Source organism: Drosophila willistoni (assembly GCF_018902025.1).
Source record: "Drosophila willistoni isolate 14030-0811.24 chromosome 2R unlocalized genomic scaffold, UCI_dwil_1.1 Seg200, whole genome shotgun sequence".
In the NCBI taxonomy this organism is placed as follows: domain Eukaryota; kingdom Metazoa; phylum Arthropoda; class Insecta; order Diptera; family Drosophilidae; genus Drosophila; species Drosophila willistoni.
In genome coordinates, this window is record NW_025814051.1 from 2734288 (window position 1) to 2761311 (window position 27024).

The following is a 27024-nucleotide window of genomic DNA, read 5'->3' on the forward strand; positions in this document are numbered from 1 at the left end:
TAAGAAAAGTTTTTTTTTGCAACCACTTAAAATTTTAATTATTCAGCAAGTTTTCCACCTGATTTTCTGTTTTTTTTTTTTGTATAGTTTTTGAAAAATTGTTAATTAAATTTAAAACTTTTCAAGTGTGTGAGCATTTTTTTTTTTTTTGGGTTTTTGTTTTAAGTTTTAATGTTTGAAATGAACAACAAAAAGTTTTTATATTACATAACAAAATGAGGACAAAAATATACATATAATAATATACACATAAGAATAAGAGTTAAGACATAGATGGACCCCAGGACCCCGACTACAATTGAATTTTTTCTTTCGTTTTTCTTTCTTTTTTTTTGGCACCGAATCAAATACAATATGCGAAGGATTGCACAAAGCCCGGCAAACATTTTCGCTCCATGCTAGTCACTCGTTTTCTCGGCATGATGTGAGCTCAGAGCACCGCATGGGAAGCGGCCGAATTGGAGGATCCAGAACCGGAGCCGCCGGTTACTTTTTGCAGCATTTGCATTAGCTGTTCGGTAGCCGATTGATTCGAGGCGCCGCCAATGCCAACGCCAACGCCCATGCCTACGCCTACGCCCACCACACCCATGACACCACTTCCACTGGCACCGGCACCGACGCCGCCAGTTGAAGCCGCCGGCGGCGAGGAGATCGATGTGGCAGCCGATGCCGATGACGAGGATGACGGTGTCAGCGCCAGTTTGGATTCTGGGAGCAACAAATAAAAGGCTGTAATTAGATACGGTATTCGATAGATGAGTCTATGGGCTGCCTTGCATACTGTCATCGCTCTCCAGGTATGTCACATAGGAATCTGTGCTATCCGGATGATGATGCGAGGTAATGCCAGAGTCTAGACTGCTACCGCCTGGCCCAGGTGGTCCATTCATTTGTTGGACAGGCGGCGGTGGATGTGGTCCCTGATGTGGCGGATGTGGCGGTAATACGGGCATGCCATTCAAATCATAGCCGTGCATCTGAAATTTTTGAAAACAAAACCAAATTAATGAAAATGATCAGAAAGAACTGCGCTTAAGAATGTGTATCGATATCTAAGGATTCAAGGATGGTAATCAATTCCTAGTAATGAATTTCCTTTTGGTTAACAAGACTATGGGAGACCTTTCTTAACTCTTAACCATGAGTTTCTTTAACAATTATTATGTATACTATTATGATGAATCTAAAAACGATTCTACAAGGATTAACAGATTTATGGAAATATCAAAATAAACTTTTTGTTTAATAGCATAGCTATATATTCAAGACTTTGGATTATAATTTGTATATTTCTTAAAGCATAAAACAAGAAACAAAAACCTGACAATAACCGAAACATCAATATATTTAATCACTGTTTAATTCTGTATTAATTCTTTAGGTACAAAATAGTTAACTTTCGAAGGGGTTGGGAAATTTTAAAATTGGCACAATGAAATTTACTGAATTTCCTAAACCGGAAAATCTTTATTTCTCGATCGAACACCCACCACATACCATATTCCCTAGATACCTTCATGGTTTCGCTGCTTACCTGATTGACCAGCTGTTGAAATGCAGGTGTATGGGTATTGATGGCTCCATTGCTATCCAGATCGGCATGCAGAGCAAAATCGCTTAAGGCTTTCCATGGCGGTTGATATGTCTGCACATCCAGTCCTTGCAAATTCAATGGAGAATCATGACGCACTGGAGAACTGGCTATCATGGGTATGCCCTGCATGGCTCCGTAACCCAATTTGCGACCCTCCTGCAAATTAAAACGTAATTGTATATTTCAGTTAATTGAAATTCATTCTGTTATCTTTTTGAAGCTTACCTTCTCCTGTTGCATTTGCAATTTCATTTGAATGGTTTTCTTTTTGTCCTTGCAGCGTTTATTTTGGAACCAAACTCGTATGACTCGCGGTGAGAGACTTGTCATTTCAACCAATTGTTCTTTCATTAGAGCATCAGGTCGCGGATTAGCATTATAGCAGGTTCTATAAATGATCAAAAAATTTGAATATATATTCCAAAATTTTCATTTTTTTAAATGAAGTATTTACCTTAAGGTATGCAATTGCTTTTCATTGAGCACGGTCCGCACACGGGTCGGTTTACCATCCGATGGACCTGAGGGCCGTTTTTCCCTAATACTTTTATGTGAGCCCGATTCGCTGCCAGAATCTATAAAATAAAAGAAAAAATAAACAATAAAAATACATACATAAAAACTTTTCTCTTTTTGCAGAAACGAGAGCAAAATTAAAACGTAAAAACACTTTGAAGTGCTTGATAAATTCTTTGTGGTTTGTGGCCTTCGAGAATAAGTGAATAGTGAACAAAAGCGAAAGCGAAATTCTCATTCCCAAAAATAGCATATGGAACTTATGTATGTATCATTTCCAGATCAAAGGGGGAACCAAGATCATTGATCATTGACAAATGCCGACATTGTTGTAATTAAGTCGTGTTTCACAACGCCTCTGACAAATTTGTTATCAACCATTTGAAATCTATCAATGGGTGGGTGGGTGCAAAGAAGGAGACTAGATCTGATGATGATAACCATTTCGGGGCGGTGATTCTTTTGATAGATCACTTTATCACATTGTTTCGGGTAGTTGCCAATTTGGCAAAAAACAAAAAACAAACGTTTAGAAAAATAGAAAATAATACAAGTATTGAAAACTTTTATACAAATTAAAGCACAGGCACATATGTACATATGTATGTATGTACATAGATGAGAAGTGACTGTGACTAGTTGAGACGAGTTTGAACTCCGAGACTTGGGGACTTCAAAGACTAGAAATGCCGACATTCAGTTTGGCAAATACTTGACTACATGGAGGAGACTTCTACTCGGTGCATAACGTTTTCGAGTTGAAAATAAACAGGCAAGGCAAGTGTTCCCCCAAAGTGGAACTATGAATGGTAGGTAAGATATATTGATGATCATACGATCCACAACGATCGATCGGCAAACAAAACGAACACACACACACACACACACAAAAACATACAACACGAAAAAAATTCCCAAGAAGTTGCCAATGTTTGCCCGCTTGAATGCTTCAATGCAATACGTTGAGTGTGACTCTGGTTATTTTTTTTTTTGGTTCGTCGTGTTGTTTGCTGCACTTGCCAATTCCCTGTTTGAGTGTGTGTGTGTGTGTGAGGATGAATCTCCACTCGATGTCTCCCTCTCTATCTGGCTCTTTCTCCCTCTCTCTCTCTCTCTGTCTCTCTGGGCGGTGGAGCCCGCACACGTGCTTTGGCACATCTTTTGACAAGACCGCCGCATGTGTTGATAAGGTCTCTTGTCTCTGACTTTGACTGGAACTGAACGTCTTCGTTCAGTCGATCGTCGACGGTCGTAACCGACTTCAGGTTAAACAATGAGATTATGTTGACGATATGGTTTGACAATTGTCATACATTGTTTGACGTTTGCCGATTTCTATTGACATTAGATCGCTTTTACAAGGATGTAATGCTGTTTTTCTCAGAATAAAACACGAGCGAGTTGCCTTTTATAAAAAGCCGACAAATGCAAGAACGCTTTAGTGCTAACTAATTTAGTTTAATTAACAAAAGAAATGTACCAAAATTGCTAGCTAAAGCCTTTGGTAACACTTTTCTCCAGTGCTGTTAAGCATTGAATGCCGCACATTTACTCTGGCTGCTTATTTTGTGGTCAAGGTGTTTCTATCAATTATGTTGGCACATGCCAACCCCCCTCACATTAACTTGAACCCCATTTTCATGATTATTTTCTCATTAAACACTTCACTTCAGTTCAGTTCATTTCATTTTATGTTTGACACTCACCTGACATTGAACCCAATTCGCTGGAATGGTTATTATTGCTAAGATTTGTATTATTGTTGTTACTACTGCTAATATTGTTATTGCTCTCCACTGATGATGATGTTAAACTGCTTTGTGATGATTTCTCAAGAACATCATGATCCTCCTTGCAATACAAAGCGCCAGCATCTCTTAACGCGAATTCATCGCCTAAAGAAAACGCAAAACAAACAATTAGCAATTTGTTAGAGATGAAATGTGAAGTGGTAGGAGGAAGGGGAATGGAAAGGAAAGGAAAGTCAATTTACCTGGCAGCAATTGTCGCGCACATGCCGAACAGCGAAAACATTCGATGTGAAAGATTTTCGTTTTTGCCCGCATCACAAAATCATTTTTGCTAAAGGAGTTGCCGCATTTATCACATTTTGTACCAAATAATCTAAATAAAAGAAAGTAAGAAAAGGAAATACAATCAATTAATACTTAGTATTACTTAGGGGAAAAGTGCATTATTATAGCAAAGTTCTTAAACATATTATAGATAATAACTTTTCTCCAATTTGAAAACCACTTTAGTTGAAAGAATTTTTCTATACTTTTTACTTATACTAGTCATTTTTAGCATTATCCAAAGGGAATAAATGGATGAAAAGTATCGGATTTTCGGAGTATGAGTGATTTTGACATTGAAATTGTTGTATGAAATGCAATCCTAAGAATCTTTTAAAATTACTTACTGAAAACAGCAAAGTTAAAAATATAAATTACTTAAAAAAAAAGGCATTCTCTCTATAAGTTTCAAATTAGACTAAATTTTGGTCTAATTCATTGAAGTACACACTAGAAAATCTAACAATTTTCGAAAGTTCTTATTTTTCTTTCTCTCTTCAGAAGGATGACATACTTTGACTAAAAAGTTTTCATTAAATTATCACATTTAGTATAGTAATATAGTAGTATAATCTTTAAAAAGTGAATAAAATGGCTTTTTTTCAGAACCAAAACAAATAAGGGTAATGATTAGTTCTTGTAATTCAAGGCTACGATTTATTTTTACAAAAACATGTTTCAGATAATCTTTTCGATTTCAAAAGCCTTTAAATGAAAATATTTTCCCTATGCAATTCTAGATGCAGTTAAAGGTAGAAATGTTTTTTCGATGCTGTAAATAACCTTCATTATGAGTTCATCGTTCGTCGCTATGCAACTTGTTTATGACTATTCGAAATATGTAAAGAAAAAATAATAATAATTTCGCTTTTGTATCTGCGAATTGGCCGACATCGCCGACAATGGCAACTGACTGCCCTCCCGATGCTGCCTGCTTCCGCTGTTGCCGTTGTCGTTGTTCATCAATCATTTTGTGTATGGGGGGAAAAAAAGTGTTAATTTATAGCTTTGCACGTGTTAATCAATTATTCAAAGATTTGCCTGGCAAATAGTTATAGCGTCAGCGCACAGTTTATGATAACAAAACAAGAAATTACGAATATATAAATCTCTGACTCTTATTTCTCTATTTTTTTTTTTTTTGCGCTATTGGCCGAGTACCGAGAGAGGGGAGCAAAACAAAAAGTGTTTTATAGCACGTCATACATTTAGCGATGATGAAATCAAAAGAACCACCAGCTGTCGAATCGATCTTTGCCTAATTCGAAACAGTTTTTTCTTTTTTTTTCCGTTGGCATGATCATTCTAATTGACAGAGCCAACAATATGGTTAACCTAAACGGCTGGCTGACTGTTATGTGGGAGACGGTTGCTACAATTGGTAACAAGACCGCATGACTCGATGGGCACGTGTCTCCAACAAAAAATTTAACTAATTTTCATCTAATTGTAACCAGGATACTCACCTAACATAATCACGCTTGCAATAGGTTTTGCCGTCACGCACAAAACACGTACAGCTTTCGTCCAGAAATTGCCTGCATTCCTGGCACTTTAGACATGCCGCATGCCATTCCAAATCGGGAGCAACGCGTAATATATACTGATCGTGGATTTGACCGCCACAGCCCACACAATGGGATAGTCTTTGTTTTTCTGCAAAAAAAGATGGAAACAAAATTAAATGAGGAGAACATAAATGGAAATGGAAGTTAAATAATAAATAAATCAATATCCTAAGCTTTCCATTTACTAGAGCGATTGAGAGCCAAAAGTTTCGTTTTGAATTTATGTTGGAATCAAAGTCTGATAAGCCATTTAAATTAATAATCACATCAACCTTCAATTCATAAGATTTCTTGACTATGTTAAACTAATGCGATAAGCAGTGTTGATTAATTCAAAAAGATAAGCTAGTATTTTAAGCAAACCACCATTTTTGTTGCTAGAAAACTTAAATAGTATTATAAAAATGCTCAAAAGTTGAAATTTAAAATTTAATTGAAGAAACAATTGAAGTGAAGTAAATTTCATTTGGAGATTTGTTTATTTGAAATTGTAATAATTGGCATTCTTAAAATAAACTCCGCCGATTTATTATTAATTTAACAGTCAACTCTGCTTTTTGCTTACAAATGTTTAAAGAAGAAGTTCATGAATTAAAGCTGAAGTTCAATGTCGGTTGGAAGACACGGTCTAAAGGTTTTTCATTTATAGCCCTAACCTAGCCTAATAGTTGAATTTTTAATTAAATGTTTAAAGAAATGAAGAAAGTAAGTTCAACATATGCTAAGCACTAGCTTTAACCTATAAGTTATGTAACTCTATATTGGTACCCAATAGATACCACCCATAGAAGAATTTAAACTTAATTTATTAATAATCCAAAATTTCGTTATATATTTTAGTATCTTTGTGGGACTTTAGCTGCGAATGGCTGCAGAATCTGATTCTGATTAGTTTTATAAAACCAAGTTTAAAGATTTAAATTTAAAGACAATTCTAATTTATTCGTCTTTAATATAATAATAATAAAGGGTATAATGGCAAAAAGTTATTTGAATTTATAATTATAATATTTATTTAGACTAAAGCTACATAGTTCAAAGTAATTTTCTTTTTAAAGAAATTAGTAACTCCCTTCCATATGGTAGAAAGGTCCCCAAGGACTTCAATTGCCGTCGCTTGAAAACATTGTTTTTTTTTCAATTTTTATGTTCCTTTTTAACTAATCTTCTTTTTAGCTGAGTGCACTTTTTATTTTTTGGGCCAACTTTGGTCGACAGAAACACAAAAATTTTTCAATTCATTTTCGCCCAATTATAAGTAACTGAACGTAAACAACGGGCGCTAAGGCAGTGCTAATTAACAAACAGTTATCAAATAATCTCAGTCTGTTTACCCAAGTGTTCGTTTCCGTGTTCGGCTCTCTCAATGTTGGAGGTCCCCCACTCCCCATGCCCGTTCCCAGAATGGAAAACTTTTTCAAGAAAACTTTGTTCGCAGCGTGGCGGGGTAGGTGGGTAGGGGAAAAAAACATTTGAAAAATTCATAAATCCTGTAGCCCAAGCCAAATGGCAGCAATGGCAGCCATTTTCAAGTATTTAAGTTTTCGTTTCGTTTCGTTTCGAGAACGACTTTCAGAGTTCGAGTACGGAGAAAAAAAAAAAGTTTTGCTAGCGCAAAAAATCAATGCAATCATTGGCACATTATGTACACACAGGCAAGTTTCTCAACCTACCCTCGGCTTTCCCACTTCCTCCAGTCAAAGCTTTGGGGTAAATACGTATGCGCCCTGTTATCCTTGGCAAAGGGAAAGAGACAGAACGAGAAAGCAGGAGAGAGAGAGAGAGAGATCGAGGAAAAAAAGTTTTTTTTTCCTTCTTCCTTTTTTCTTTATACATATTTTTTTCTTTTGCCGATGAAAAATTAAGAAAAACTTTGACGCGCGTTTAGCACGTTTTAAATGTTTCGTAGCCCCACACACTCACACACACACACACAGACACACACATATCCATAGAGGGAGATGAATAGAGAGCAATAGAGGGACACAGGGCAAGCAAAAGAGAGAGAAGGAAAGGAATACTGTGTCTGTATCTGTATCTGTAGTTCCTCTTGTATCTTTAAACGTGGCTGACTGCGTGTATCTCTTCAACGAAACAGCAGAATGGATACAGAGATGGCGGAGGGGTTAGCTGAGGGAAGGGGAGGGGAGGCTGGTGGGGTCGCTTGCTCTGGGTGTATGAATGTTTGTATCTTTGTTTGTATGTATCTTGCGTATCTTTTGCACTCGCACAGCTACACATGAATTATTTATAAAGGCGGAGCAGACAAGTTGCTGGCTGCCGCTGTTGTTGCTCGTTCTTTGTGCCTTTTTTTTTTCTTCTTCTTTTCCTTCTTTTTTGCTAAACATTTTTTTCATTCTGTTCTGTTCTGTGTTTTTGTATTTATTTTTTTTGCCGTTTCATACTCTTCTCACAGCGAAAAGAATATGACAAATTGGAATTTATGAAAATTTTGACAATTGTAAGATGAAAAATATTGGACATGTATGAAACACAACTCATACCAGATGCAAGAAATACAGTGACTCTTGGTTTCTGCTTCTTATTGCAAATCATATCTCTAGAGATTTCAGCATAATCTATAAGTGTGGGTGGAATTTCATAAGTCACTTGTAAATGATATATTACAAAGGGGACTCTCTATATATGCAAATCTTTGTAACCTACTTTCTAGGATTCGAGATTTGGAGACTCAAAGCTTCAGTGTTAAGTAATATCGCAAAAAATTGTTCTACTTTTCAGTAAAACTTGCTGGGAGGCAAAGTGAGCAAAGGGATCGTACGATTATTCTTTGTAGAAATGCCAAAAAATTAATGGAAAACTTTCTTAAATTTGTGCATCTAATAGACAAGAAATTATAACTCCTGAACTTGGTTAAAAATTTGGACTTATGACCTCTTCTTTAACTATAAGAGTATATATTTGGCTTTAAGCCTTAGGTTTCTTTTAGTAAATCCTGCTAGTTAATGTTTCTGTTAGTAATTAAATGGTTAGCAAATCTTTAAGTCAAACTTTCGAGGAATTCCTATCCCATTTTCTACATAATATGTTTCAACTGAATTTTATTTGCTTAATTATTAACAATACCACGAACTTGGTAAGCAAATATTTTTTGTAGAAAATAAATATTTCTAGCTTCAAAAAACCAATACATAGTGTTAAATAACGAAAAACTAGTTACAAAAACTCTGCTTTAAAATTTGTTTGGTTTATTATTATTTGAGTTTACTTTAAATAACTTCAAAACTTTAGCATTTTGAGACATGTCTACAAAAATCTGTTGAATTTTTGTGGTCCCTACTTAAACAGTGTTGCACAGCTTGCATTATTCAATGAGTGTTGTTTAGTGCGCAAAAAAATTTAACTAATTGCCATAAATTTAACTTAAAATTTATTTTGAGTAATGAGCATGTCTGAAATAAAAAGTTATACCATTCCTTTTTTTTTGTATATATTCTAACTAGCTTTAATTTTTTATTTTTTATGGCAATTTAGTCAGCTTTCTTTGAAGCTAAAAGTGTATATGAAACTTCTTCAAACTAATAATATGGGAAAATAACTTTTTCTTCTTTCTTGGCTGCTTGTTGTTCGTTCGGGTAACATTTTTTTCCGTTCATCGTATTATAAGTTTTTTTTTTTTTTGTTTTGCGTTTTTGTTGCTTTTCATGCTTCAAGTACTTCAGATTGAAACAGAGTGAAAAGACTGACAGACAGCTAGCCAGCAGCATTTACTTCCATGTTCCAGCCTCCGCCAAAAGTTGCTTCATCTCCCATTCCCCTTTCCGATTCCATCACCATTTTTGCCCAGCTTCTGCCTTGGCATGTGCCTTTTTTCCGCTTTCAACAAAAAGAAAAGAAGAACAACAAATTTACTGGCTCTCTATATATAAGCTTTACCCATATATAGTCCCTCATATGGATGTGTGTTTGTTTGTGTGTGTGTGTGTGTGTGTGTGTGTGTGTGTGCCTGTGATGTGCCTTGGCCACCATTTTTCTTTTTGGACAGCTTCTTTTGTTCATTTCTCTGTTTGTATAAATTTCAGCGTTGTGCGTAACATTTTTGGGTTTTCTTCTTTTCTGACATTTCGCATTCATTTGTTTGTCTAACAGGAGGTTGAATGGGGGCGGCGGACGCGGGAATGTTGGAGCATGGGAGTGCGGGGAGAGTGTGTGTGTGTCCGCCTTAATGATCCTGCGCAGTCCGTTTTCGTTTTTCCTTAGCCAGCCACCCACTCGCCCACCCACACGCACATTCGCACACACACACTCACACAGCCACAGCCATTATGGCCGTAATGGGAATTTAAGCGCAACTGCTGCGCCTCTCTTTCTCTCTCTTTCTCTACCCTCTCCCCCTTCATGGATTTCTCACTTCTCACTATTCCCTTTTTTCCTTCGCTTGGGGTTCGAGGTTCTGTATGTGTGTGTGTGTGTTGGGGGGTTTTTCCGCTTTTGCGGCGTATCTTTTGCATGTTATGTTGCCATTTTGTTGCCTTTTTCGAGGGTGGCTTCTCTGTGGTGTGTGTGCGTGTGTGTGAGATGGGGTTGTGGAGTCTGAGGGGGGTGGCAATGGCGCGTCGCGGGTTTCCTTTTTTTCAACTCGGTTTTTCAACTTTTTTCGTATTTTCTTCCTCTGCGTCCCACATTGAACGCAAAATGCAATTTTGTCTCGTGTTGTGTCGTCTATGAATTTTTGTGACTGTGTCGGCGGTTTTGGTGGGCAAAAATTGTGACGAGTGGGTGGGTGGGTGGATGGATGGATGGATGCGGCAGCGGTTCTCTGGTTCCACTGGTCGTTGAGTGTGGCACATGCGGCTACTGCGGCTTTTTCACTTTTAACGAGCAAACGCTTTACAAGCTGCGTATATTTCAATTTTGCATGTCAAACGGTGTCGTTTTTGCCTTGTCTCCCTCCCGCCACCCTCTAACCACCTACTACCCCTTTTCACACTCGCTCTTGGCCAACTAGTTTTTGTGTGTGTGTGTGTGTGTTTTTTTTTTGTTTTGTCTCTCTGCTGGCTATAAATTTTACAATTAAACAACTTGATAGCAAAAAGATGCAAATTTCTATACTGGCTGTTTGGCTTTAAATTCAAGTTTTATGACTTTGCCTGAATGGTGTGTAGGTACAAATTTTGATGGCCAGAAACAGAAAATTAAAAAATGATAGAGTTTGTTTTACAATATCGATTACATTTTAATTAGACAACACGCTAAATAAAAACACGCCTATAAAAAATGAAACCCCTTAAAATTGTGGTACAATTTCATCTTCTTGTCTTTTTTTAATTTGTTTTTTTTTAGCCAATTTATAAGATTGCAATAGTACAGAGAACTTTGTCAATAAAAACACCTAGAAATTGGATGAAAAATCATTTAGATAACCTTTTTAATTTCAAAAATTATTACAAATTTTTGATTGTCTAAGAGCTAGTTAATTTATAAGCTATTTAGTTTGTTATATTAATATATGTAAAAACTTTAACTAAACTAAACTTTCGTTTAGGTGTAGACAAAAAGGACTCTTTACCAAAATACAATTACCTCGTTGCTTAAGAGCTCAATTTTATTTCGGTTATTCACAATTGACATAAAAAATGTTTAATAGTGGCAAATACGCATTTTCGGTAGTTTCGGTTAATCACAACTACTTTTTTAAAGTTTCTATGAAAACATTTTATACTAATATAAGCAATGTATTGTATATTGAGTCAGTTTTTTGTTTATGTAACTGTAATAAAGTGCTTAACACAAGTAAATACAACAGATTATTATGAATCGATTTACTTCGAGAATTCACTGCATACTCCTATATAAAGTGTAACTATTGGCATATTTTTGGTTATTCATAGATTTCTAAAGAGATTTTCTGTCATAAGTCAAAATCAGTAGCCCGTTTCCTATAACCGTTCCATTTTGTGTGGACTTAAATAAATAAATAACATTATTCCAAAATGAAATCTAAACTTCATGTATAAGAACCTGTAGAATATCTTAGTCTTAAATTCCATTTGTTATAGGTTCTTGTTTCATTTAATGTGAAGAGCTGCCTCTATGATTTACTCTTTGGCTAGCCAATAAACATATCAAATATGTATAACACACACGCCCACAAAAATCAGGTGAGGGACACGTATGCCCAGCATCTTGCCACATAGCTGCCACCTAGTCGCCTTGTCGCTTCTCATCTTTTCCTTTTTTTTTTTTGGTTCGTTGTGTTTTCTCTCCTTATCAATGTCGGCAATCTTACAAAGGCCTCCCAAAACGGAGGTGAGGAGCATGAAATCGAAAATCGAACAAGAAAAATTGCATTGAAGGTAACCAGTTGGTGTTGTTGTTGGAGGTGAGGTTCTGTTGGTAGGTAGCCAATGCCAATGCAATGGCCGCCAGCCAGACATCCCAAAGGATATCTTCTCTCACTCACACTCTCTGTATCTTGCTCTCTCTGTCTCCTTGCTGGTATCTTGGTTTTGCAGCCATGTTGTTGTTGTCGACAACAGCCAACATGCAAAATGCAAAGCATCGATAAGATTGCAGCCTCCAAGCTGGACCAAAAAACCCAACGCACACACATACTGCACACACACTATACACACACTCGGTGTTTAAGCCGAAGAAGCCTCAGAGATGAGGCAACAAAAATTATGGAAGCACTGCGGATATGCGCGCGATTTCAAAAGCAACTACTGTTTGTGTGTCTCCACTTTGATGGAGGGGCTACCTTTTGATTTATGGCATATTTGTTAGAGTCTTGGGGTCCAGCAATCGAATGGGAAAAGGGTGGAGAAGTAGTAGCCAGGTGGTTCACAAAAACAAAGCTCAGTCACAGATAGCAAGTGCCGCTTACTGACTTGACTAGGAATTTCACATGCTCATAAAATTCTACTCAGACAGACGGACGAACAGACAGAACGAACGTACGAATGAATCTCACTTTCTGCACGGGCCGCGTGACTTCTTGGAAAATTTGTCATTTTTCCTAGAATGAAATACGAATTTTTGGTGTCCAGGTACAAGAACGCTTAAAAAATTAATGATGACAGGGCCATAGCGAGGACTACAACTCGAACGAACCTTTTTTTTTTGTTTTTTGTATCGAACACGTGCCTGAGACTGGGCATGGGTCTCAGTCTCTGTGCACACGGGTCTCGGTCTGGACATTTCGAACAGGGCAATTCGAATTCACATTTTGACAGACTCATCAATTTTGTAGATACCACAAAAGTCGAGACGAGAATTGAGGCAAGTTGCGACTGAGGTTTTGGTCATTCACTGATTAGGCCATGTCTTTCTTGCTGTTGCCGTTGTTGTTGTTGGCCATTGTTTTGAGCGTGGGCTGGTCCTTTAACTTCTCCTTTACCCCCTTCTTCTGAACGTTCTCTCTCTCTTTCTTTCGGTCTGTTTGTCAAGGAAGTTGTGTGGTTTTTGATTTGTTTTCCCTTCTTCTTGGCCAACTAAATTTTGCATTCTCTGGTTTCTCGTTTTTGGGCATCCATGTCATGTCTAAATGATGATTGCCAAGCCTTAAGTTGGCTTAATTAACTGCAGTTGCTTTGACAATGACAACATTATCTTAATTTTGCCATGGTCTCTACAAAGACAGAGCGACAGAGAGGTAGGGTAGGGCAAAAGCCACATCAAATAACCCACACCGCCTAGGTTCATTCGATTCAATATTTCTCTGGTATATGAATTTGACTAATTAATTACACAAAAAACACCAACATAAGATGAAGAGTCAAGCAGACTGGGAGAGAGAGAAAGGTAGAGAAGTAGAAAGAACACAAATTCAGAGAGCGAAATGTAGGCAAAAGTTGTATACCGAATTCGTAAAGGTATTAATCGTATAGTGATGATAGCGTGAGCTGAGATATTGTGAGAATTGTTCTTAAAGTAAGTGATTTCCAATCAATTTTCCCATTTTTGTATAAAATAATATTAGAAGGTTTCTACATTTCTTATAAGTATAACAGAGATTTTTATAAAATTGGTCACTTATAATTCCCAAATGGTTGCGTCGGTTTGGTTCTCTCTTACCAAGAAAGTTGACATTGTGTGTTTCATAAGCTAACATTATAATTTCCAAATAAAAAATGGATCTCTAAACAGTTTATAGAATTTAATGCCTCCCCTTATAAAGGCTTCTTTCGTAAATTGATTAAATTGATTATATACCTTTAGCAGTACTAGAACCGAATAATCATTGCTTTGTGTAATGCTTTTCAGTTTTACATACTTTAAAAATATTTTAAAAAACCCATATTTGTCGCATAGTTGCCATCGCTAAGAGTTTAAACTCAACAATCTGCCAGCCAATAACTGATCAATGCAAACAATTTGAATTTCTTTTGTAAACTCTTTGATGGGGGCTACTCATATAAGAACAACAACAACAAATGGACAGAAACCAAAAAGAAGCCGCCGCGCAGTCACTTTGAAGTGTTTGATTTTCGAATTGGCCATTGCCAGGCAACAGCAACAACAACAGCGATTCAAGCGTGTGTTGTTGTGGTTTGGTATTGGTATTGGTTGTTTTTGTTTTTTTTTTGGTACTTGTTGGCTGTCGTTTTATTGAAGCCAAATTTGAATACGAGACAAGCAGCAGTAGAAGATGAGGCCGCTGGCAAAGAGTAGAAGTCGCGACATCAAAGAGTGCCTGGACTCAAAATGGACATGGGCCTGCAACAATTTATGCCAGGCCACAAAAGAGAAGAGAGATGGGGGGTGGGGGGCTAAAGTGGGATCGAGGGGAAGAGAGGGGGATCAAGTGAGTGTTGCAGCAAGAACGGAAATGACCTTTTTTGTGTGGTAAGAAAACAAAATGCCGACGACGACGACGATGCAAGAGATGGAGAGAAACGAACAGAATTTGAGGCTCGGATTCTGACTCTGGCCAGAGCCACCGCCTCGCTGCGTGTTTCGTGTGTTGCAGACAGATGACAAGCGGCGATAGTGTCGTCTCTCTGGTCGACCAACGGACCGATCGGCTGACCATTCAACTGACTGACCGAGCTGAGCTTCTTGTTCAGGCCAGAGAACCAGCTTGGGCCTAAGTGATGATCATGATGGGTTATTAGGCAGGTTGCGTTGACAACGCATTTGTCTTCTTTGGAAAGGTAAACGCCGACGCAGACACAGGATTTCTTATAGCCTCGCACTCCCTGCCTCTCTCTCTTTCTCTCTCTCTCTCTTTGGCCCTGTCTTTCTGTTTTTGGGTGTGTGTCTGATAAGCGCACGACATTTATTTATGGTGTTTTAACACAAGGCGCCCTCTTTCAATCTCACTCCTCAAAAGAAAGCCATTCAAAAACACTGAGAGAAAATCAAAATTACGTGTACATCTCAGACTCACATCTCTTACAATCTCCTTTGTGTCTGTTTTTTCGGTGTTGTCTTTGTGCCTTTCATTTCACTTCAAAAAATTCTCAATGTGTCAAATTAATGTCAAATCTCGGCTAAAAGCTGACTTCAGCTTGACTGGCAATTAAAAGACATCAAAATTTCGAGACTAAAGCAACTTCTACGACTTGGTCATACCCTTCAAGCAGTTAGGGTGTAACATTTTAGTCCTAAGCCATTGGGAATCGGTGTGGAAAGCTTTCCAAAGCAACTAGGGGAAAATCTCTAGCTGAATTCTGAGAACCTTTTAAAATCTTTTTTATTAAATACAAACTTAAAAGGAGTACGGAAATATTTAGCTTTTTTACATATCTCAAACAAATGAAAAACATTCTTTTTTGAGTTTTTATAGCAGTGTCCTAGACACATATGACTTAGTTCCGTACAAAGGATCGATTAGGGTTTAATAAGGCTTAACTACTACGATTACGACATACAAAATATTCAGAATAATAAATGATTTGTTTATTTTAAAAAAATGTTCTCTAAAATATTGCGAAATGTTTAGTCTCACTCTCATTGGTAACAGATTTATTTTATTAACAAATGCTGCATTGATTTAATTCCTTCAGAGCGTCCTTTTATTATCGTTACCACATTAAATAGTATGTAAATTTTCTATGCTCTCAACATATCATACTTTAACCTATACGTCAATATTTACAGGGTATTCGAGCCATAAACAGAAATTAAAAATTATCAAAAATAATAAAAAATTATTTTTGCAAAATGCAGTTTAGCCTTTTATGGCTTCAAAGCCAGTTGCAAATTTAAAATTTGTTTTTTTTTTTACATATCTCACATTTTTTTCAGAGAATTTTTCGGTTTTTCTTTATCATAATTGCTATTGGCTTTGGCTAATTAGCCTGGTCAAGAGACTTGCTTAGACTGGCTTAAATCCAAGAAAACTGTCGACATATTTTCTCAGTCTTTTCCAGTTTATGTCATTTTCTACATTTTTTTATTTTTATTTTTTTGTATTTTTTGTTGTGGTGTGTGTGGCAGGCGGCTTATGTAAATATTTGACCTGATGCGTGTGAACTTTAACAGTTTTTATGCTTTATTTGTCGCAAATATTGCGCAAACATGCTATGCCACACCTCCCCAAGCCCCCGGCCTCCTCTATGCCTTAGTCCGGTGGCCAGCCAAGAACCAACAACCAACGATGAACATTGTCTTGTTTGCCTTCTTTTTGTTTTTCTGTTGCCTTGCTGGAACCTTTCCTAAGGCTAGGGAGAGGAATGGGGGGAGGGGTTGTTCAAGTTGTTGTTGCGCATGCGTGCACCTTTTTGCACTTGAACATGGTGTCCCCGAAACCCCACCACCCCAGATATCTGCCAATGCACCTTTCCTTTCTCTCTGTGTGTGTGTGTGTGTGTTTGCTTGGCAACATGCCTTAGCAACATTTTTTCAAAGGATTGTAGTGAGCACAAAAATTGCACAGAAATATATTTTTTAAATGGTTTTCCTTGGTGTTTAATTGTTAATTGTTGTTGTTGTTATCGCGAGAGCGAAAAAGATAGGTGTGAACTGCTTTCTTTATATTTAAATAATACTTTAGAATTAGAGAATATCATTATTATGAATTGCGGTATAAATTAAAATAAAATGATAAAGTCCCTAAGTTATATTTATAAAAATAAATATAAACCTTGCATTTTCTAAAATTCAGGTTTTTAGATCAGGTTTTTTCATTTACAAAAATTCATTAGATTTTCATACTCTTAAATATGGAGTTAAATACAAATTATAATGGATCCAATATGACTCAATATTTTGGAAGAAAACTTAACCGGATTATAAATTCTTAAAGGTTTTACAGAAAAAGTTTTTGATATATCGATTTGTATTGAATTTATACTAAATTATATATTGAATTTATTATAATTTTTATGAGTTCCACATTAACTTTAAAATTCACTCATTTAACACTACATAAGAAAGGTTTATTTAAGAAGCGAAAAGTTTTTTTTTCCATTGTTGAACTTTTAAAATTTCTCATGGGTAAAGCTTTAACAATTCATTCATAAAAAAAATACAGAGTTTCTTCTTATATTTTTTTGGGGTCTGACACATATCAATAGATGGAATATCTGAGACCCATTTCACTTTATACCATAAACTTATTAACACCTGCGAGTGTCATTTTTCGTTTTACAAGTAACAGCTTTAAAGGTTTATTCTATTGAAAACAAGTGAAAAATTCGGCTTAGTTTTACTACACATTAAAAGAGTTAACTCCAAGAGTAATTTTTTCTCATAATTTACAGCCGAAAAAGTTCTAAAAAATTGCAAAAGCCTTTAAATTTATTGGGCATCAACATAATTTTATTTCAAAAATATAATAATTGTAATTAAAAAAATGTTAAAGTCTTTCATTTTGGCAATAAACAGAGAATTTATGGTGAGTTTTATAGCATCTTGTTCACCTTTAATTTCTATGGCAGCATGCAACTTAGCTTGCAACATGTTGCTAGATGTAGACACATGTTGCCAAGACCGGGCACATTCCTTCGACACATAGACATTTGCTTTGGTGGTGCTGGTGGTGGACCGTTATAAAAACTTAAGACCTCATTAAAAGAAGCCGCTGCTTTATGGCAACACCATCAAACCGGAGATCGAAATGCCCATTTAACGCGTCTCCGACTCTGACTCCGACTCCCTTACCTAACCACACATCGCTTTGCTGATCCTTTAATATACCCACATTATACAAACATACATATGTATGTATATAAATGTATTTATATATAAGAATATATGTAAGTATATATACATATATACGATTACCCACACGCAAGGCAACTCTCAGATACTTGAGCCGCCAAAGGCTCCGTCTCTGTGTGTGCGTTGTTCATGCAAATTTTTTGAACTTCATTTCGTCGGCTTCGTTTTGTTAATTAATTTATATTATTTTATTTGGGTGTCGTATACAAGCGGACCAGCAGCAGCATCAGCCGGAGCAACCGCATCAACCCATGGACTGATGCAATGGAGACCAAATGACAACGAGTTCCCTGCGTTTCTCCAATTCTCTCTCGCTCTGAGTGTGTGTTCGAGTGTGCGTTCAGTCTTCTCGTCTCTGTCTCTGCCGAACGACAAATTTATATTTAATGAGCTTCATAAAATTTGAATTTCAAAGGAGCATTGCACCGCAGCGGCATGTTTCGAGTGTTTCTCTGGGACTCACTCTCTTTTCGAGTTCATGGCGTTGATTGCCAATGCCAACTGTGGTCCAGGTTGAAAATGAACACAAGAGCCGATTCGAATGAAGTTCGAAATGAAGGCATACTATTACTACCACAGACTACATATAGTAAATTGTTGGTTTTATGGCGTTTTAAGTAGGCCTGCTTTATGACCACAGAAACTCACTCTTCTTCTGTCTCTGTCTCTGCCTCTCTCTCCCTCTCCCTCTTCCTCCTCTCTCTTACTCCTTTTGACGTGTCCTTTATTGAACCGAGTTCTCTAGTATTTTACCATCATGATTCATTTGTCGCTTAGGTGGTCGAAGACTTATTACCTTCTCCACTTCCCTGACAAAACGTTCGTCGCCAACTTCCTCATAAATAAAAATAACAAAAACGAGGCGGAATCGGAGCAATCTGCAAACGGCAACTTGTTTGGTGGGTTTTCATCATACCCTCGATCAATCGAAATGGTAGGGTGTAACTGACTATCTATAGAAAATCCTCATGAATTTGAGCTCCCTGCATTTCTTATTTATCAAGTACATCGCATCAGAGAGTTTCCTTTTTGGCTTCCTATGTGTTTCTGTGTTACCTGCCTCTTTGACTAATCCCGGAATTAACAAAGATGAATATCTCGTGTCTTCCTTGTTCTTAAATCCTTTCAACCTTTGAAATCGGTTTTTCATTTTCAGAATCCTTTCGTTCATCTCTTTTTTTTATCCATTCTCTTCTAGTTGCCACAGGGTATCAAGAAATCGATGCCTTCGATTCTTTTGTTGATCTGTCTCTGCTTTTCTTTGTGTGGTTTGTTGTAGGTAGACAACATTTCAATTTCACATAATGAGATACATTTTGTTTTACAACATTGCTAAAACGGGGGGAAAGAGTTGATTGTTTTCGGTGGGTGGAATATACAAACATATGTACAGACAAATGTACATATATATAGAAAACTGGAGCATCTGAGAATGCAATTCAAAATGGATTCTCAACAGTTTCGTGATAAATTTAAAACAATTTTCCGGGTTTCAAAACACATGGCTCATTAATCCAAAATGATACGAGTATAATGGAGAAATTATTCATATCTCTTGAATATGATGGAGGTTTGCCATTCAAAACTTTTTGACTCCAATATGAATATGAATTATACTTAATAATTTTGTTTTTTTCTTTGGATTATTTTTAATAACTTAATGGAATAATCCGATAAACATTTGTATTTTTTGTGATGGAAACAAACGTTTTGTGCGGAGAGAGTACAATTTTAAAGTACATACTTTAATATTTTCATTAAGAATATTTATTAAACACTTTATGACCTGCTAAATATAGGACATTTAAAGTAACCTTAAAGAGTTAAAACTACAGGAAATCATGTTGAAGTATATTTTGGAATTGTTCAGTATCCTTTACTTTGAAGTTTTTGTAAAGTAATTCAAATTTAAATTGAGTTCTATCATAAAATCATTATAAGATGGAAAATGTTTCAAATGAAAATTAAAGTTGTATAAAATTACTCAAATTGTTTACAAAACTGTAAACTCTTTATCAAGTTATGTTTTTAATACTTTGTTTTCAGTTTTTTTCTATAAATTTAAGACTATTCTGGCTAGAAATAATTTGCCCCATCCTCATTTCGACAGGATTGACATAATTTAATTTTACTTGGTCACACATACATACATACATATATAATTTGCCAACTGTCTGCTGGCCACATCATTAGGCCAAGTTGTTTGTCCAGTTTTACTGGCAACAACATTTCAATTTGTCATAATGAGCCGAGCCAAAATGAAGAGAACACATACACTCATACACAGGTAACGGAATTGAAATATTCACGTTGCATATCCTGGACAAAAGTCAAAATATTTTGGCCAGGTAACGGTAATTAGCTTCGGTCATTTGCCGTAACATGGCTAAGAAGGCTACTGTCTGGCGTCTGGTCTATAATATTGAATGAATGAGTTGCCCCGCGGCGCGACATGTCGAACCAAACACCAGCGGGCGGTCCTCGAGGGTTCCTACCATATTTATTTTTTACTCGTCGTCGCCATCCTCGAGTTGAGGGCGGTCAACCTGTTGATAGCCGAAAAATCTGCCTACTTCCAGACGACAAACCCGACGGAGGGTCGCATCGACCCAGAGAGAGGAGAGGAAGACGTTATTTGAGTGTGAGTTGGGTAAAAACTAATTGCAAGATGTTGATGATGCATGACGTTGTGTCGCCATGAGAAAAGTAATTCATGTAATGGGATATGCAAGTCTTATGCAATTGCAATTCAAGCAACTCTCAAGTAGAACTTGAAGTGTTTAAGTATTATACATATACATATATGAGCCACTTCTTTGTGGCGCCAGCGGCATATAGTTTTTGAAGATATTTCCTCAACCTCTTCACAACTACGAGCTACTCAGATTTTGATTTAGATTTCTGTCTACATCCTGTGATTGCTCTCAATGACTGTTTGTTGACTCTTGTTGGTTTTGTTTCTGTTGTTTTTCTTCTTCTTTTTTTATAGCCTTTATGCTTAATTAGTCATTAAATTGGTTAGGTTATAAAAATGACACTCATAAAAGGTAAAGAAGAGAGCACAGAGCATCCAAAAGGGTTCTTTATTTTTCAACTCTTAAAACGACGCCATTAAAATGTGGAGAGGGGGCGGAGGAATGGGTGGTTGGGGCGGGGGGACCTGCATGTTGCATGCAACATGCCAAAAAGGCCAACAACTGTGAGTCAAGGGACCTGGTCATATGATGATGCACCTGAGCACACACAGCTGGGCGAGTGTGTATGTGTGTAAGGTGTCATATGGCTCAGCGGGTGAACAGCCACCGAAAACTAAATATGCTCCCCTCCCCTCAGGCCGCTCTTCTCTACACCCACACCCCGAAAATCCCAGCGGGAAATGCAAACGCCGCACTTTTAATGAGCGCCTGGAGAGAGGACAACTCTCACACGATGAACTAAGTCCCCTCCTCCAACCCCCCTCTCTGTGAAAAAAGGGGGTTTGGCCTTGCAGTCACGCCATTTACAGGCGTGGCATTTCAGCTGCTTTTGGCCAACTAATTTTTTGCCTTGGCATTATTTTATTTGTTGATTTATTGCCTCTTCTCGCACTATTTAAGCACACAGAATTTTTTTTGTTTTTTTGCCCCAAAGTTGAAATTTAATATGATTCTCTCTCGTTCGTTTTCATTCCAAACAGTAGCTACAGCCTCTGCACCTCCCCTCCGCTCGCCTATGGTTTTCCCTCTGTCTGACAAGCTGCTGACACCTTTGAATGAACTTTAACAACAACAACAACACCAACCAAAATGAGAGAGAAAAATGAGTTGAAATATTTTTTAATTGCCTTTTAATAGGCGGCAACTGTCGGCAGTTTTTACTTTAATATGACCCCGGTAAGTTGAGATTTTTTGAATTGCATTTATTTGGAAAGGAATTTCACAGTAAAAGCACCAAAAAGAGACTGAAGGGGGGAAATTAAGCGAATTACTTTCAAAAAACATACAACTGCATTAAAGATATTCATTGTAATTATTCACTTAATGCACCCAAATTTCTTCTAAAACTTATAAATATGAAAATTGATTGAAATCTACATCAAGCCCGAAAATCAATTTGGATCGTATGCAAAAATGCTTTTTGTCTGTAAATTTAAGATACTTTCCAGCCAAAATTGCCTATTTTTCGACTAAAGTCAAGGGTTTTTAAAATCAAATAAATATTACCAAAATATTTCCAATGAAACAAATTTTTTTGTCTTACTATGTTGATATTCATAATTTGAAATTATAAAATTCCCAATCTTAGTGCTTCCTTTTGGCTAAATTTTTGCTCTGTCTTCTCATTATCATTTTCTTGATTAGTTAAAGAAAAAGAAACAGAATCCACCATTTATTTATTTTCAGTTTTTGCTCAATTCTCGAACGGAAATTCCAGGCATAATTTTCTAATTTCGACACGAAAAAAAACCCAAACGCCAAAGCCAGAGCTGTTAATTAAAGGCGAACCAATTTCTGAGTCAAATTTACCTGAGCTAAAGTTGAGATACATTCAAGAAATATATCTGTATATAACTTTTTTTCTTGTTCTTCCTCTTCTTAAGTCTGTTCACACACACATATACAAATGCATTTCAAATGGTGACATCGGGCACAAGGCGCAGGCGCACAGCTGTCGTACGTTTTTGGTTTCATTTGATTCCAGAATCAGGTTCTCTCATGGCTACCCCACACACATATTGATCTAGTGTCCCGAGACTGAAGTGCAAAATCAGATAAGCTTTTTTCTTTTTTGTTTTAGGGATTCCTTTTTTGGGTTTTTGGGAATTTATGATTTGCGCCTAAATAACTTTATCACCCACCAAGTGGCAGGTATGGTAAGGTATACATGCATATTCAACAAACTGACCGGAAATGGGACCATGCAAAAACGAAGAAAAAATTTCAGATAGGAACTCATAAAATATAGATAAAAGGAACAGACAGACAGACAGATAGGATTTGGGTGTGTCATTTTATTGTTATCCTCTCTCAAATATCTAAATATCTTTTAGGACCTCATAAATAACTTTAATTTTTTTATTTGGAAACAAAAATCAAACCATTTACTTTGTTAACCATGGGAATACTAAATAGAAAAACAAACGCTTTAACCTTATACGGCTTTAACCACATTGTTTTTTTTTTTGTGTCTCTCAGTTTGACACTTTACAAATTATTTGTCAAATTATTATACGTATTTGTCTCATAGATGAGAGGCGAAACGTTAAACATTTGCTCAACCAATTTTTCACAATTAACTTTCGAAATGAAACACAAAAATTAGCATACGATTAATAATGTCAGCAATTTAAATGTAATTAATATATGCAACAAATTAGTTAACCTAAAACGTAACAACAAGGTGAGCCACACAGGAAGATTCTACCCTACTAGTTTAATAATTATCATGGTGTTTGTATTTTTATTTTTTTTTTTCGGTTGGTATCCTTCAATTTTATGCAAATTTTTTGCGGCTAATTGGCAAAACCATAAAATGAAAATCGTTTGATTTTTATCACCGCAAATAATTGTCAATTTTTTATGACTCGCAACTTGACTGCATCCATAAAGTTAGATGATTTTATTAGCCAAAAATACTAGGCCAGAAACTAGTTCATGGTAGCGCCTAGGAATAGGCTATAGATTGTGTTGTATTCATTTTATTAAATGGAAAAAAAATGTCACATTGAATAAACAAAAGCAAAATAGCCAGAAAAAAAGCAAATGTGCTCTGTCTCTCTCTATGTCTCTCTTTCTCTCACTCTTTGTTTAGTATACTTCTTCTTTACTATATTTAATTAATTTAACGACTACTTGAGAAGTTAGCAAGTGACATGTGGAGACGCTGTGCGGTGAAGTTTTTGGTGGAATTGTGGTACGGGAGGCAGCGGTGGCTTGTGGGTTGGTTAGGGGTCAGTGGAGGGGCGGCATTATGACATGAAAAACTCATTAAAATGTTTACAGCAAAGTAAAATCAACAAATAAATAAACAAACAAAAGCCTCAATACGCAACTTGCGACTGGCAAGCAAATAGCACAACAACCACAACAACAACAACACTGAGACAACAACAACTAAAGCAACTAAAACATAAAACGATGAAATTGTTCTTTTTTTTTGTTTTTAGTTAAATGCAATTGACATTTTCCAATAGAGATACACATAGATAGGAATGTATCTTTGCCTTGAGTAAAATAGATTTTTTTTTATAATTTGGCTAAAATGTATCTCTAAAATTAGTTCAATGCACTTGCAGCTAGAGAAAGTCGCAAAATTCGCAACTTTTTTATGGCATTAAAAGTTTTGGTCTATTTTTTTAGCACCAAAATGGTTTAATTTGATTTGATTTGAACTTAAATATTAAATTAAAATTGTTCGTTATGTGTAAAATAAGACAAGTTCTATCAAAAAACAATTGAATTCTTTTATTAGATGCAATTGTATCTGCAGTCAGTTAAATGCAAATTAAAGTATCTGCATTTAGTTAACTAAATGAATTTGTAAATTTTTTTTATTTATTTTGTTTTTTGCTCACACAGTTATTTAGATGCAAATTGTATCTGCATTTAGTCAACTGCCATTGAAATAGATACAAATGTATCTATAACTCATTTTTAATTTATGTTTATGATTTTTCAATCTTTTTTTTGTTGTCTACTTGGGTTTTTTGTTGTTGTTGTTGTTAGTGTTAGTTTCTGCGGTCAATTTTTGTTATTGGTTACACGCATTTTGTCAGAAAATTTTACAAAATTTATAGATTTTTGTCACATTTTTTAATGACACTTTTTATTGGTGTGGCCCATGGGGGAGGAGGGGCAGGGGCGTGTGTGATGTGTATTTTAAAAATTTATCAACTAATTTTTGGGCGAAATGCATTTCTATGGTAAACTTTTTTTTTGTCAACAAAAAAATATTTTTGTGAAATATTTATTTAACGCAATGAAATAAATAAATTTGTGAACTTTAATTGCACAACATTAAAATGTCATTCAACTGTTTAATTAGCTTTTGCTTTAGCCATATCTACTACATCTCTCTCACTCTCTCTCTCTCTTTCTCTCTCTGTTTCTATGTATTTATAAATAAATACAGCTTTAATTTATAAGTTAATTTAGACGACTGTAACAACAATCACACAATAGAGGCTATGAGTTTTTGTTCTGTTTTTGTTGCTAGATTCTGACGCTGCGATAATCTCAGAAACTTGCAGAAAAGGTTAATAACTTTTTAATTTGTATATTTTATGACTTTAACATTGAGATATCAATCAAAATTTTAATTTGCAATTTTAGTGGTTTATTATAAAGAAATTTCTAAACATTTACACAGATTTTTCATGACCTAAAAAAGTATTTAAAATTTTGAAATTTTTTAGATCAATTAAATTTTTACAATTTCAGTCCTTTCCTCAACATAATCAGTTAGAACTTCTTTTTGATTTAAAAATGCACTAATTATATATAAGTATTGTAAAATTTAGAGCAAATGTCACTTTGTATTGTTCTAAAATTTTTTCTTCTTTTCAAAATTTTTTGAAAATATTTTACTTTATATCAACTAGCACTAAGATCACATTATTAGTTTAGTAGAACTACATTATATTGAAGTAGAGTTAAAACAACTTAACAACGAAAGTCGAAGACATTCAAAAACTTTTTTAAAAAAAGCAGGATAAAAATTAAAAAGTTTACAATAGAACAACTTTTCAAAAAACATTCTCATCCTGGACAAATCAATAGCATAGAATCAATAGAATTTAAGCGAATAGGAATAGATTTTCTTATGCAGTTCTTGGAATAAGTGCGAAATTGACTTCTTTTAACTGAATTTTAATGCTGACATCACAAAAATATTCTTAAATATTTCAATTACTATAAAAAAATTTGAATTTCAATTTGAAACTTTGTCTAAAACTTTAATCAAAGTCTAATCGACCTTAAATGAATTGTGAACTCTGTGTGTAAGTATAAACATTATTTAAAATTCTTTTCAGACTCTATTTCTGCTGTTTAAATTACATATTTTTATTCTCTTGTAATTCTTGCTATACATATGTGCATGATAAATATAAAATTCAAGGTTAATTTTTAAGATCGGACTATAAAAAACAATGAAAACCTTCATTACAAATGGACTTGACCAAAAGTCACGACATTTAAGGCATTAAAAGCCTTGAAGAACAAATTTATTCACAATGAACTTTCATCTACATATATGCAATATATAGCAATGATTACGTATATATCTATATACATATATAGATTTTTAATGTATTCTTTAATCCAATCACTGGACCCAAGTTCCGTATAACTAACTAATCTAATTCAAATTGTCAAGCTCACAAATTTTTATTAGTTTTTAATGTCGAAAATGTGTGCGTTTATTTATTTTTTTTTCTTTTGTGAAAGTAAGCAGTGTGATTTTAATACTTTTTTTTTAAGTTTAATGACAGTTTAATTTGCAACATATATAGGTACCAAAATAAATATACCGTAGAGTATATAATTTGTTTTTTTTTTTGTTTGGTAAATTGCGACAATAGCCATAAATAAGTCATTAACTCGTTTAAATAGCTTTATTAGTGGTTAAACGATATCATGACAACAATTTGGAGAAAAAGTGATACGCGGTTAATCAGTAAATGGCTTAGCTTTTGGCTGGTCAAGTGAATGGCAATGATTGCGTTTGGCCTAATCCAAATTACCGCCGCTCTTGGGAATCTGTTTTTAGGATAGGTTCTAATACTTACTTATCACATCATGTCCATGCAAATCCAACTCAAGGTGATGATTCATCACCAGCGATGGCTGTAATCCAGTTTGATTGTGATTGTGCAATGGTAGCTGGTGAGCCAAATGGCCACCAATCTCTGCCATTACCATATATTTGGCTTACAAAACCCACTGGCAAAACCACCGAAACCACTCGGGGGGGGATGTGTGTACGAAGAAATCGTACTCGTTGTGGGGCAGGGGGGCGGGAGTAGGCGGTTATTATAAACGATATATAAGAAAATTATGGAAAAGAAAAACTCAAAATTCACGTTGTCTTGTCGTTTTGTTGAGCATTGAGCATGGATTTCTTTTCCTTTTTTTCTTAACTTTTTCTTTTCTTTTTTTCT

At 35.6% G+C, this 27024-nt stretch overlaps 1 protein-coding gene across 1 annotated transcript; it reads right to left on the reverse strand.

Annotated features, from left to right (window-relative positions):
• Positions 1-170: 170 nt before the first annotated feature.
• On the reverse strand, positions 171-27024 carry LOC6641737 (insulin gene enhancer protein isl-1). Its single transcript, XM_023175452.2, has 9 exons — positions 26653-27024; positions 5655-5844; positions 4107-4237; positions 3820-4008; positions 2052-2172; positions 1823-1985; positions 1538-1753; positions 785-980; positions 171-711 (listed from the first exon to the last, which is right to left on the reverse strand). Exons 1-9 carry the CDS (start codon positions 26783-26785, stop codon positions 431-433), a joined length of 1620 nt encoding a protein of 539 aa, XP_023031220.1. The 5' UTR covers positions 26786-27024; the 3' UTR covers positions 171-430.

Excerpts from the sequence above, each read along its gene's own strand:
- LOC6641737 (XM_023175452.2), bottom strand. The coding sequence starts at position 26,785 with ATGGTAATGGCAGAGATTGGTGGCCATTTGGCTCACCAGCTACCATTG. Across the intron at positions 4,009-4,106 it reads TGCGCGACAATTGCTGCCAG|GCGATGAATTCGCGTTAAGA; the intron begins GTAAATTGACTT and ends CGTTTTCTTTAG. Across the intron at positions 1,986-2,051 it reads AAGCAATTGCATACCTTAAG|AACCTGCTATAATGCTAATC; the intron begins GTAAATACTTCA and ends GATCATTTATAG.